The 12,141-nt window shown below is 34.9% G+C and overlaps 1 protein-coding gene and 1 long non-coding RNA gene across 6 annotated transcripts in view; one reads left to right on the top strand and one right to left on the bottom strand.

The window, feature by feature from the left end:
- The window catches only part of LOC123287916 (uncharacterized), a 66,923-nt gene extending 60,175 nt beyond the window's left edge, over positions 1-6,748 (top strand). For both annotated transcript variants that reach the window (XR_011503888.1, XR_011503887.1), the window contains exon 3: positions 5,316-6,748. This is a non-coding gene — a long non-coding RNA (uncharacterized lncRNA). The remainder of the gene's footprint in view (positions 1-5,315) is intronic.
- Positions 1-12,141, bottom strand: part of SEPTIN7 (septin 7) — a 114,773-nt gene that overhangs the window by 34,304 nt on the left and 68,328 nt on the right. For all 4 annotated transcript variants that reach the window (XM_070511764.1, XM_070511767.1, XM_014840735.3 and 1 more), the window contains 2 exons: positions 4,043-4,143; positions 3,025-3,159 (listed from right to left, as the gene is read on the bottom strand). In XM_070511764.1, coding sequence (XP_070367865.1) covers positions 3,025-3,159; positions 4,043-4,143 — 236 coding nt within the window. The remainder of the gene's footprint in view (positions 1-3,024; positions 3,160-4,042; positions 4,144-12,141) is intronic.

Genomic DNA, 12,141 nt, shown 5'->3' with positions numbered 1-12,141 from the left:
TTACAAACAACACTAAATATAAAAGGTATGGCCCAAACAATCTCAAATTTGTAAACTTTTACGTTCACTTTCCAGATCAGACTCATGACAAATTTAAGTGAGTACCACCAGCACCTCATTAAGCCAGTGACAGAGAAGAGTTCAGTTAACCTAAAATTTTAATAAATCTTAAGAGCATTTAATATAAAAATAAAAATCCAAGTTAACAAGATTTTACCCTTAATAGTAAAACAACACTTGCTGAATATTTATTATACTGTTTCAACTTTTAAAGAGAAAGACACTTAAAAATAACCATGACAAGTAAACTGGGAAAGTCAACTTCTTAAATATAAAACAACAGGGCTGAAGAACATTTAAATTAGTTTAAAAATTAAACTTTAGAGGGGCCGGCCCTGTGGCCAAGTGGTTGAGTTTGCACACTCCACTTTGGTCGCCTGGGGTTTGCCAGTTTGGATCCTGGGCACAGACCTACACACCGCTCATCAAGCCATGCTGTGGCAGGATCCCAAATAGAAGAACTAGAATGACCTACAACTAGGATATACAACTATGAACTGGGGCTTTGGAAAAGGGAAAAAAAAAAAAAAAAAAGGAAGACGAGTGGCAAGATGTTAGCTCAGGGCCAATCTTCACAAAATGAAAAAAAAAATTAAGCTTTAGAAAAAAAAGGTAAAACCTCTATAAAAAGCCCTCATAAAAACCTCCTGTCATTTTAAACCAGAATACAAATTTCAGAAGCTTACAAAATGTCAACAGCAGGCAACATTTAGTTCACATGTAGATTACATTCTCTTTGAAATTTTTCCTCTGTCCATTTAGTTTTATTTCAGGTCATCTTTTCCAACAAACTTAGTTTTTAAATATTGTTTTTAAACAATGGAAAGTCCTTTATAGAATTTCTAGAAGATAAACTCACATTAGACAGAAAAGACTATTTAACCTCAAAGCCTACAGCAAAATAAACAAAACGACTACAGAGCAAATGATAAATATTTATAATATATTTCTAAGAGAAAAAAATTCTATATAAAAACTCACTGAGTGACATTGATTTTTTTAAGTGTCAATCAACATTCAAAAGGGTAAAAACACTACTTTAAAATTCAAGTTCCAAGTCAGTTTTTAATTTTAACTGCAATTAACAACTACTAAACAAAGAAAACAGAGCAACAGTAGCTGAAATCATAAATTAGCCCTGTGTTCAGTGATGACACTTAGTGGGGTGAGGTGGGGAGTACTGAAAATACAGTTAGACCAATTTATAAATATTCTAAAAACAGGATTCCTTTAAAAAACGAATCGAAGGATTACCCAGATAAGCTAGAAAGGCCTTGATTCATCTATTAGACTGCCTGGAATTTCAGTCTGTAGTGAGCAGGGGATTTGGAACTCTCTACACAAAATTCAATGTCATTTTCTTTCACCTAATCCATTGCAGCACATATCAATGGGCAAAAACACTGTTCCATTTCTCAAAAACAGCTAAGCTGAGAAACTATTCAAAGGCATATTTTTATACACAGGAATTAAAAATTTTGAACTCCCATCCCTTGTGACAAACAAGAAATGGACCAAAGCCACTGCACATCAATTGAATCATATCAAAAATTTCTTCTTAAAAAAAAATCGTATTTCCCATGCAATTTTAGGAAATAGATTTTCCCTTGGGGGATGGGGGAATGTGATTTCATGAGAATTACTAAATCTTGGAGACAGTCCAAAAGAACTAAAATAATAAAGCTGGATATAAACTGGCAAATTTCTATTGACTTAACAGCAGATTAAGATTTTACTTTGTTGGCTTCCAGGAAAAAGCCGTAACAAGTTAAACCAGAATGTTAAAAAAAAAAAAACAAACAAACTCAGGGAGAAGCTAGTAAGTACTCATAAAAGGCTATATTCAGTGTGTTGTATTTTTGAGATTACTTTTATTGAGGCTAAGTAGATGAGCCAGTTTTGTTCTTTAAATATGTAAACTTCTGAGAACATTATAGAAGAATATTAGAAATAAATGAAGAAATATTTGCAATAGTACAACTTGACAGTGCAAAAATGGTAAACTACAAAAACAAGCCTTTCTGCTCGACCAAGACTGTGATAATGGGCACTAGACTATCTAGGAAAAAGGTGGAGAAAGAAGCAGAAAACAAAAGAGAAAGGCACCCTTAATGAACAGGTTAACACTACTGTAATTTAGGTTTTAAAAGACTGAATGCTATTTACTCTGATGCTATCTAGTAGTCCATTTGGTGGAGAGATGGTGGAGTTACAATCATCAGGTGGGTGAGTTATGCTGAGTCACTTAGCCAAAGAAAAAGAGTGAAGAAGAGTAATCACAAACATCTGCAGTTGACAATGACATATTTATCTACTGAAAATGACAAAAGAAGTACAAACAACAACAAACGGATTACAGGCTGGCTGTACTAACAAATAGAACAATCAGATCAGATGAATGTCTAGATACTTAGATCTTAACTCCTAATAAGTAGGTGGTTAGTACTTATGATATAATACTTAAACAGTCTGACTGTGATAGCTAAGTTGAAACAGAAGCCAAACAGATTTAGTGAAGAAAGAAATGGCACATGAGAACTTTGGTGCTTAAGTTTTTCTGTAACCTTCTTTATCAGATCTATAGTAAATAACATCTTTGGAGTTTCTTAGAACATGTCTAAGCTAATTGTTACGGCTGTTTCTCCTTATTTGGTGGTTCAACAAGTGGCAGAGTGGTCAAAAAGAAAGCTAAACTAGCCACAATGAGACATCAAACCATATGGAAACATTGTTCCTTTCCATGAAGCAGGTAAAAAGCCTTACGCATGAGAAACTAAGTAAAATCACAGTTAGTTTATGTAGGACTTAAAAAGGTTTTCTATAAGCCATTTTTACATGGAATTTGGGACTTTACAATTCATACAGTTAAATGTACTTCATAGATATCAGGATTACTAAAATACGCACCCAAAGTTGAATAATAACAACAACAAAAAAGGCTATGAGAAGCATCAAAGTACTGACCCATGTCCTGAAGGAGCAATGAAGTACAAACAACACTGCACCCTGTTATCAGGCATCTGGCGTCTGTTCACTCGAGATTCTGCATTTAGGTAGTCCTCAAATTTACTATCAATGTAGTCGATAACAGGCTGCCAGCTACAGAATGCAGATAAACAAAATAATTAAGTTGTAATTCTACATATGAATGTACAACTGATGACTCTGTTAAAGGGTAATAACCAGTATTTTTAAACAGGCAAAACCAATTTAACTGGTGGAAGACATCCCAAATTATTCTACATATACTGATGCAAAAACAGGTATAAACTGTTGAATAAATCTTGATTATTTCTAAACTTTCCAAATGAAAGAAGGTTAATTGTTTAGAATCAAAACACAACTAAATTATCATATTGTTTACATTGATAAATATATCAATGATAAGACACTTTACAGTATGAAAAATTACATTTCAAATGAAAAGATTAAACAATACAAAAACCTCATGATGAAATTACTTAGGTGTTTTAAAAGTTGACAGAAATTTACTTCAAAACAATGTGGAACTGAAAAAAAATTAAAATACTGTTTCTAAGATACTAAGATAGTATTTCCAACCAGAATGTCATGGATGTTTTATTTACTTATGACTTATGGAAAAATGGAAAGCCTAAAATTAGGTTTAAACTAGGATGTGATAGAAAATAATGTATATAACTGGATAAAATTATAGTAGAGAATGAAAAGTTTTACATTCCTTATAATAATGAGAATTCTTGCATCTATGTTGTTTCAGAATTTGTCTTCAAAATAATTCTATAATAGGTATTATCTCCACTTTACAGAAAAGGAACTCAGTTCAAAGAAGTTAAGCAACATTGTCAAATAAGTGGCAAAGCTGGTATACGAATCCAAGTCATATCACTTAAAGTTCATGACCTTTGCTAAGACGAAAAGTTTTAAAACGTTAAGCAAAAAAAGTCTAACAGTTCCTATACCCCAAGTGCAACAGAAAGCAGTGATGACAAATCCTTCTTACCAATTACTGTTATCCACTGCATCTCCAAATCCTGGTGTATCAACTATTGTGAGCAGCAACTGAACACCACCTTCTTTGATTAAAACTTTGGATTGTTCCACCTGTAAGAGTCATTGGTGCAGATATTAACATCATACATTACACCCATGGTTTCCTACAAGTTAAGAGGTAGAGAGATGAGCGTTAATCAAAATCAACTGGGAAGCTTTTTGCAAACTGAACCTACCCACCCCACATTTTCTCTAAAATCAATTATTGTGGACATTAAAAGTCCTGGTTACTTGAAAGAAAAGCACATATGTAAACAGTGGGTTTATGGTTCACAGTTGGTATAAAGAAGGAAACTGATAAAACAATAATAATCTGAAGGCATATAATACTTATATAACCTAAATGCGTATCTAGTAATACAAACAAACCATATGCTTGAACGATTCAGTAATTCATAGAGATCAAACGTGATTAATCAGACAAGTAAATCTAATCTACCATGTACAGTAAATGTTTTCCTGGACTATCTCCATCTAGTTTGGCCCAAATCAATTACTCAAATAAACTTATTACGATTCCCAAATCTTTCTCAGCAGGGCAGTAATTATTTACACTTGTGTTTACGTTATGGCTAAGATCCAATTCTCTTCTCAAATGTGATATTGCAAATTTAGGCCAAAGCAATCAGCAAAGGTCCAGGCATTGAAAAAAGCGTATTCTGGTAGGGTAAAACCCTACTAAATCTGATTAAAATCCCCAGTTATCTTTAGAATTTGTAAAAATGTTCTATTTGAGAAAAAGTATTGGACTTAATAACAAGTTTCTCCTACATCTAAGATTTTCTGCAACCCCAAGCTCTGTATTAGAACATATAAATCATTATTCTTGAGCATATGCTGCTGCTAGATATAGCAAACATTCATTTAAAAAGAAAAGAAGAAGAATTCCCCCAGAAAAAGATAGGCTTTCATTCAAGGTACATTTATATCAAGTGCTTACTAAGACTAGAGGCTCCAGGTATGCTGATAGGCTAACTTAAGAGGCAAGAATTATACTCAAACTTTGAGAGTTAAGTGGTGTAAAACAACACAAATTAAGTACTACTACACTTAAGGGGAAAATGTAATCACACACATGTGAAAAGCAACTTCAACTATTTATGTTGATCAACAGAGTTTGGAAACGAAAAGTGACCAATTTCTGGGTAGAAAAAGCTTGGTGTACCTTTAGAGATTACAGATATGACGATGTCTTTCCATTTCCTTTTGGCATTTTCTTACAGATGGTAGCTGAGGCATGAAGAGACTGAAGAGCTGAGACTAACATTGCTGAGCAAGAAAGTCTGTAGCAGCACTGCCCAATAGAACTCTCTGGGATGATGAAAATGTTCTATATCTGCACTGTCCAATATGGTAGATGGTTGCCAATGTGCTTACTTAGCCCTTGAAATGTGACAAGTGCAACTGAGGAACCGAATGTTTAATTTTATTTAACTGGAATTAATTTGAGTTTAAATAGCCACATTTGGCTTAGTGACTACTGAATTGGACAATACAAGTTTATAGCAATCAAAAGTTATTTTGTTAAAAGAATATTGTCAAGGGGCTGGCCTCGTGGCAGAGTGGTTAAGTTCGCGCGCTCTGCTGCAGGAGGCCCAGTGTCTCGTTGGTTCAGATCCTGGGCATGGACATGGCACTGCTCATCAAACCACGCTGAGGCAGCATCCCACATGCCACAACTAGAAGGACCCACAACGAAGAATATACAACTATGTACCAGGGGGCTTTGGGGAGAAAAAGGAAAAAAACAAAAAATCTTTAAAAAGAAAAAATCAAAAAGAATATTGTCAAAAAAGAAACTTGTTAAAACTGAAAACACTACCTGAGATTTGAACATGCATGTCCATAGAGGTGCTTCAACCTTTTAGACAAATAAGAGGCAAAGGTCTTATCTTTTAGCCCAATCATTCAAGACTGCTTTGATCTGGTGTAAAATATCAGTGAAAATTTTAAACATCCCAAATATAAGTACATATTATCTACCAAATATATATGATTGGCAATCTGAAAATTAAATACTAGTAAGTATTAATTTCTCTAAAGATTAAAAAAGTAAACATCAATTAAGGGTTCTAATATTTTCCAGTCATCTTCAGTATCAACAATGGATGTACACTGCTTGGGATATCACTGCTTCACACCACACAGCTAAGATAATACAGCTTGTCTGATACCAGGTTATTCTAATTATATGAGGGAGGCAAAAATAACTGAGGAAATAATCAGATTCACTGGTGTTAGATTATCAAAACTAAAAAAAATTTTAAGTGCTATTATTTCATGCAGCATAGGAAGTTCATATTTTATATATCTGGTGGTCCTCTAGTCAAAGGACAGTCTGATTACATGTCAATTATTTTCTCAATAAGCTAAAAGAAAAAAAAGACAACCTGGTCAAATCTAATATCTCAATATATCTTGAATTTGTCTCCATCTCCTTCATAAAAACAGGTCATTCATTTACGGAAACTGTCACTGAAGCAGAAATATAAAAGTAATCATACCACCCCTTTATCTAATAATTCTTTTAAAAGACATACTATTGTATATCAGAAACTGATGCAAAAATATAACTGTTCTACAGAAGAATCTCCCAATTTTACTCCAAACCATTTCTGGTTCTTTTATTTCTAAATAAAGCCCATTTCTACCTTCAGCAATGTTTTGTATATTAATTACACATAACAACAGCTTAAATTTTAAGATCTTTGTTTCCCTGTTTTTTTAAAAATCAGTTTAACAACTTAATTGTTTAGTGACATAAGAAAACTTAAGATCTGTATGTTATATACTTTAAAGAGTCTGTTTATAAAGCTTCTCTTCTTCTCTGACCTATGAAATTCTGCGTATCCATACATGGTCAAATACAAAGAAGACAAGAACATATGGAAGAGATCCAGAAAACATAACTGTAAAGTAGTGCCATTCACAGGATCCAAGTGTATCCTATCATCTGGTTTTGCAAGTATCCTCAAGGGATCCATGAAAAACAAATTAGTTCAAGTCCAGGAATTTCAAACTTTTCTTAACAAATGTATTCCAAATGGCCACTTTCCCATGCACTTTACTTAAGCAGGTCACATCAGCATATTTTGCAGCATCACTCAAGAGTTCTCCAAGATTAAATGCATAATACTGAAGGAATGAATCAAGGGCATTTCAACTCTGTTTCTCTCTGAAAAATAAAACTAAAGCCCATTATATTGTCTATGTATAATTAATTTATTGAGGTCTCTTTTGGATTCCTAGATTCCAGAAATCCAAGGCACTCTTTTTTTCTATTATTGTTTGGTTTTTCAATCTGAGGGGGGAGAAAAGTCAAACCTTCAATGTTTCTACAGCTTCTTTTCTTTCATTTTCAAAAGACTGTTATAAACTAACCTTTTCTAACCTAATGTTTAAGAGCCATTTGTTAAGGTAAATAAAAAGTGTTACTTATTTAACTTTATTAAATTTTGAGGAGAGGGTTAAAATTTTCTGTCAAGAGCTAACTTCTACCTACACTTGCTAGGGAGGCGGCACTACAGCCCAAGGTCTGCAGAGACTTGAACACCTGAGATACTGTACTTAGGTCGAACACAAAAACTGTCTATTTTCATTATTTGATGGCTCAAAAGACAAACATCATCTTAAATACTTCATTATGTTCCACGAGAAACTAAAAAAGGCAATAACCAATAAGAGAATAGTTATACCTAAAAATTACTTCCTTTTCATCAAGACCCAGAACTAGTTTATTGAGAAGACGATCCAAAGGTTCTAATTCTGTCTTCTACTCTCTGAACCATCATATGTCATTCCTGTCTTCTTAAACTGAGATCTTAAGTCCCTTGTCCCTTTTATTTCTCTTAAGCAATCCCTCTCCAAAACCCTTTTTCTTTTCCTTTCTAGCTCAGATACCTTTCTGTTCCATAAAATTCATGAACTTCAATCTTACAGGAATTTCCCTGCTGTCTGATAATCCTTTTATGTGCTTCTTAGTCTCATGCAGACAATTTCCCAGTATGACTCTTCCTAAACTCTCCCTATTGTCTCTGCCACCACGCTCAGCAAAGTACTTTATCTGTACTTCAAGACAAGAGCATCTCCAAGTTGTCTGAGGCAACACTGACTCTCCCCTTCTGTTCAGTGGAATAGATTCCCTTTCTTCCTAAGGCTAATCTCTCAATCAATGCTGGGGATCTGATCACTTTGCATTTAAGAGTCATCTTGACAACTATTTAGACTACTTCCCCTCTATCTTCAACCTCTCATCTCCCTATGGGGAATCGATTGCCCATAGGATATAAACATTCTCAGATTTTTTTTTTTTGGAAATAAAAACCAAACTACTCTCTCAGTCCCCTACACTCAACCTCTAGGTATTCCCTCTCATCACTTTCTTCTTAACTATCTCATCTTCACTGACTCACTTACCTCTCACTCACTTCTCAACTCACTGCCATCTTGCCCTCCATTCCTACTACTTCACTAAAACGTTTCTACCTTGCCAAGTTCACCTCTATAGCACCTTACAGCAGTATCTTTCTCACCAAATCATAATTGTTTGCTACATCCTTCACTTGATTGTGAGATCCTTGAGAATTTTGACTGTGTCCATCATCACTGTAGCCCTAAAACCTGGTATAAGACAAACATTCAAATGTCTGTTGTGTGAATGGCTGGTTCAAAAAACTATCAAAATTGGACCAACATCAAGAGGAGAGTTTCCTAACTGGGCTCTATAAAAATGTTTTAAGGAATCTGTAACATGTTATCCTAGGGATAGGATTCATTGCTTTCACCTTTTCTCATCTCCAAAATTTCTGTACCCACTTAATCTACAATAGTGATTTGCAGGATTTCACAGTCCAACAAAAAAGTTTTAAAGAGACCAGTATAAGGCTGACAATTAAGAACTTACAAAAAAACCTAACAGTCATTTCAAAAAAGAAAGTGAAATGGACTTAGTCTCAGAATAAAGTTCAGTCTTTCCCTAGGAGATGGCTGGCAACATTTCACTGACATGAAATATGCTTTTAAAAATTTCAAATATAACAAAATTACAAAGTTTGCTACCATATGTACAATATTGTATGTAATATTTTTCTTAAAAATTTTGTTAGGGGCCCGTCTGGTGGCGTAGCAGTTAAGTTCACATGCTCCACTTCAGCAGCCCAGCGTTTGTGGATTTGGATCTCAGGTGTGGACCTACACACCACTTGTCAAGCCGTGCTGTGGCAGCGTCCTATAGACAAACTAGAGGAAGACTGGCACAAATGTTAGCTCAGGGACGATCTTCCTCAGGCAAAAAGGAGGAAGAATGGCAACAGATGTTAACTTAAGGCCAAACTTCGTCACCAAAAAAATTTTTTGTTACTCTGAGGATCTATATTTGAGGTTGGAACATGAAGTGTTCATTTTTTTCCTATCATTCCAGTCTACTGAAATGAATGAAAACAGAAGTAACATGGTGCTATTTCACTCAATTTGAAATACTGTGAAAGAACTAAGGAAAAACAGTTCCCTCTCTTACTTTCTTCCCATAAAGACAGTTTGCAGCAAGCTAGAAACACTATAGAGCAGTGGTTTTCAAAGTGTAGTACCCAGACTAGCAACTACATAGTCTGGGAACTTATAAGAAATGCAAATTCTTTGGGCCCTGCCTCAAACCTAACTAAACAGCAAATTCTGTGGAGAGGGACTCAGCAATCCATTTTAGCAAGACCACCAAGTGATTGTGATGCACACTCAAGTTTCAAAACCACTGGTATAAAGAACTCCAGGACTAGAGTTTCAGCTCACATTTGAAACTGCATAGCTAAGGGTCCTGAGGCCCAAGATAAGAGGTCAGGAATTAATCTAAAAGGACTTCTTTCTAATACTGAAAACTTCACTCAAATCACAACCACTGATAGACAGGAAGCTCAGAATCACCTCTCTGTTCAGTATAGACAGCTTCTCCTTCCTTCCAAGACTGTGAATGTGAAGGAATTTCTTCTTTAAGACACAAGTCTCTTGTAAATAAATAACGCTCAGGGAGGAGATTATGCGATTGTGGTCTTTATTAAAATTTCACTCCCTATCTGGCCACATCATAGTATTTTTCTTTTCTTCCTCTTGGTTTTTTTTTTTTTTTTTTTTGACAGTTTAAAGTGTTCCAGAAAGCCTTCAGGTCAGGGAAATTACAGACGTTTGCCTTTTGAAACTCAGGATTGTATGTTTCTCCTGGTCTCATATATCTGGGCTGAGATGTAATACTTCTGATCACTCTCCACTGAGAGAATTCATGAGCTTCAAGAGCAGACCATCTGCTACATTACTGGCCTTGGTGAAGAGGTAGTCAACTGTACAAGAAAATTACAGTCTATCCTCTAACTACATTGAATGATTCGGAACATGTCATGTTCTTTCTTGTGTACGTGGGGAAAAGAGTTTAAATGATCTTCAACTTGTTTCCAGTAATATCAAGGAATGTCCCCATGGTACAGTTAGCAAAGAGGACTTCTCTGGGATTCTAGTCAGGATGAATCCAGTTCTCAGTTGCTATAGGTCTTACTTTTGGTAAAAAATAAAGGGAGATTTAACAGTGGTACACAGGCTTTTGTCTTAAAAATCATACTAGAGATACGCTCAGCCCTAATTACTCCTTTGTTTTCAAAAAAGGGAAAGTCAGGAAGATATTCAGAATAGAAGAGGACACTTTTGAGGTGTTACCTCAAAGGAAGGTAAAGTGCATTTACACAGGATTATTTTAGAGATGAGCCAATGTAAAAAGAATTCTAAGAAACTGAGAGACTCTCCCATCGTCTTTAACAGATGCTAGCCTGGAAGAAATTATCTGCAATGTCTGAAACATAAGGAAGTGTTATCTAGATAAGGGGCTCCTCCAAATTAAGGATAAAAAGAAATATTAAGGTAGTCAAAGCACGTCAATGAAACCTTAACAGTTAATGAATATAAAAGATATGTTCAATCTTGCAAGAAATAAAAAAAAAATAAACTGAAACAATGAAATACCTTTATGCACACATGCACACGTGTGTGCTCACACAAATACAACAGAAATGAGTGCCTATGTCCACCAAAAGATATGTACAAGAATATTCTTAATAGTCAAAAACTAAAAACCCAAATGCTTATCTACAATAGAAGGGATATGCTGTGATACATTCATGCAATAGAATATTATACGGCAATGAAAAAGAACTACAGCTACACAACATGAATACCACATGATGATATAATCTTCAGTGAAAGAAATCAGACATAAAGAGTATATCTAAATGAAATTCAAGAACAGGTGAAATTAATCTATGGTGACAGAAGTCAGAAAGGTGTTTATATTTGGGGGTGGATATAATACTGAATGAGAGGATACACAAGGAAGCATTCTGGGGCAACAGAAATGTACTATATCTTAACCAAGGCATTGGTTACCTGGATATAAAAATACATCCACCAAAATTCATCAAGCTCTATGCTTAAATTTGCTCCTTTTTAATATACAAGCTACACATCAAAAATTAAATTTAAAAAATGGTGCTCAAGACAAAATGAAAATAATCAACAAAACTTCCAAAAAGATCCTCAACTTGAAAACTTCAACAATTCTCAAATTTAAAAATATCCTAACTAAACACAAAATCCTCATAAATTTTTTAAATTGTTCATTCATTCAACAGATATTGGGTGCTAACGTATAACAGAGGCAGTTCTTGGAACTGAGTTTACAGTGGTGAATAAAGTGAAGTCCCTATCCTCAAAAAGCTTACACGTTTGGAGCCAGGGTTAAGGACTGGAAGGAGTTTACAGGGTGGTCAGGGAAGGCCTCACTGAGATAACTTTTAAGCAGAGTACAGATGAAAATTAGGGAGCAAGCCATGAGGATCTCAGAGAAGAATACTGCAGGCAGAGAAATAAGAAGTGGAAGGGCTCTGAGGTGAAAGTGGGATTAGCCTATCTAAAGAACAGCAGGTGGGTTGGTTTGACCAGAGCAGAATAAGCCAAAAGTGTAGAAAATAGGTTGAAGAGGGGGGTGAGGCAAATCTCAGAGGGTCTCTTTAGATA

The sequence above is a fragment of the Equus asinus genome, chromosome 1, assembly GCF_041296235.1.
Source record: "Equus asinus isolate D_3611 breed Donkey chromosome 1, EquAss-T2T_v2, whole genome shotgun sequence".
NCBI lineage: Eukaryota > Metazoa > Chordata > Mammalia > Perissodactyla > Equidae > Equus > Equus asinus.
The sequence above is the reverse complement of the archived record's forward strand: the minus strand, read 5'-3'. Positions and strand labels throughout refer to the sequence as shown.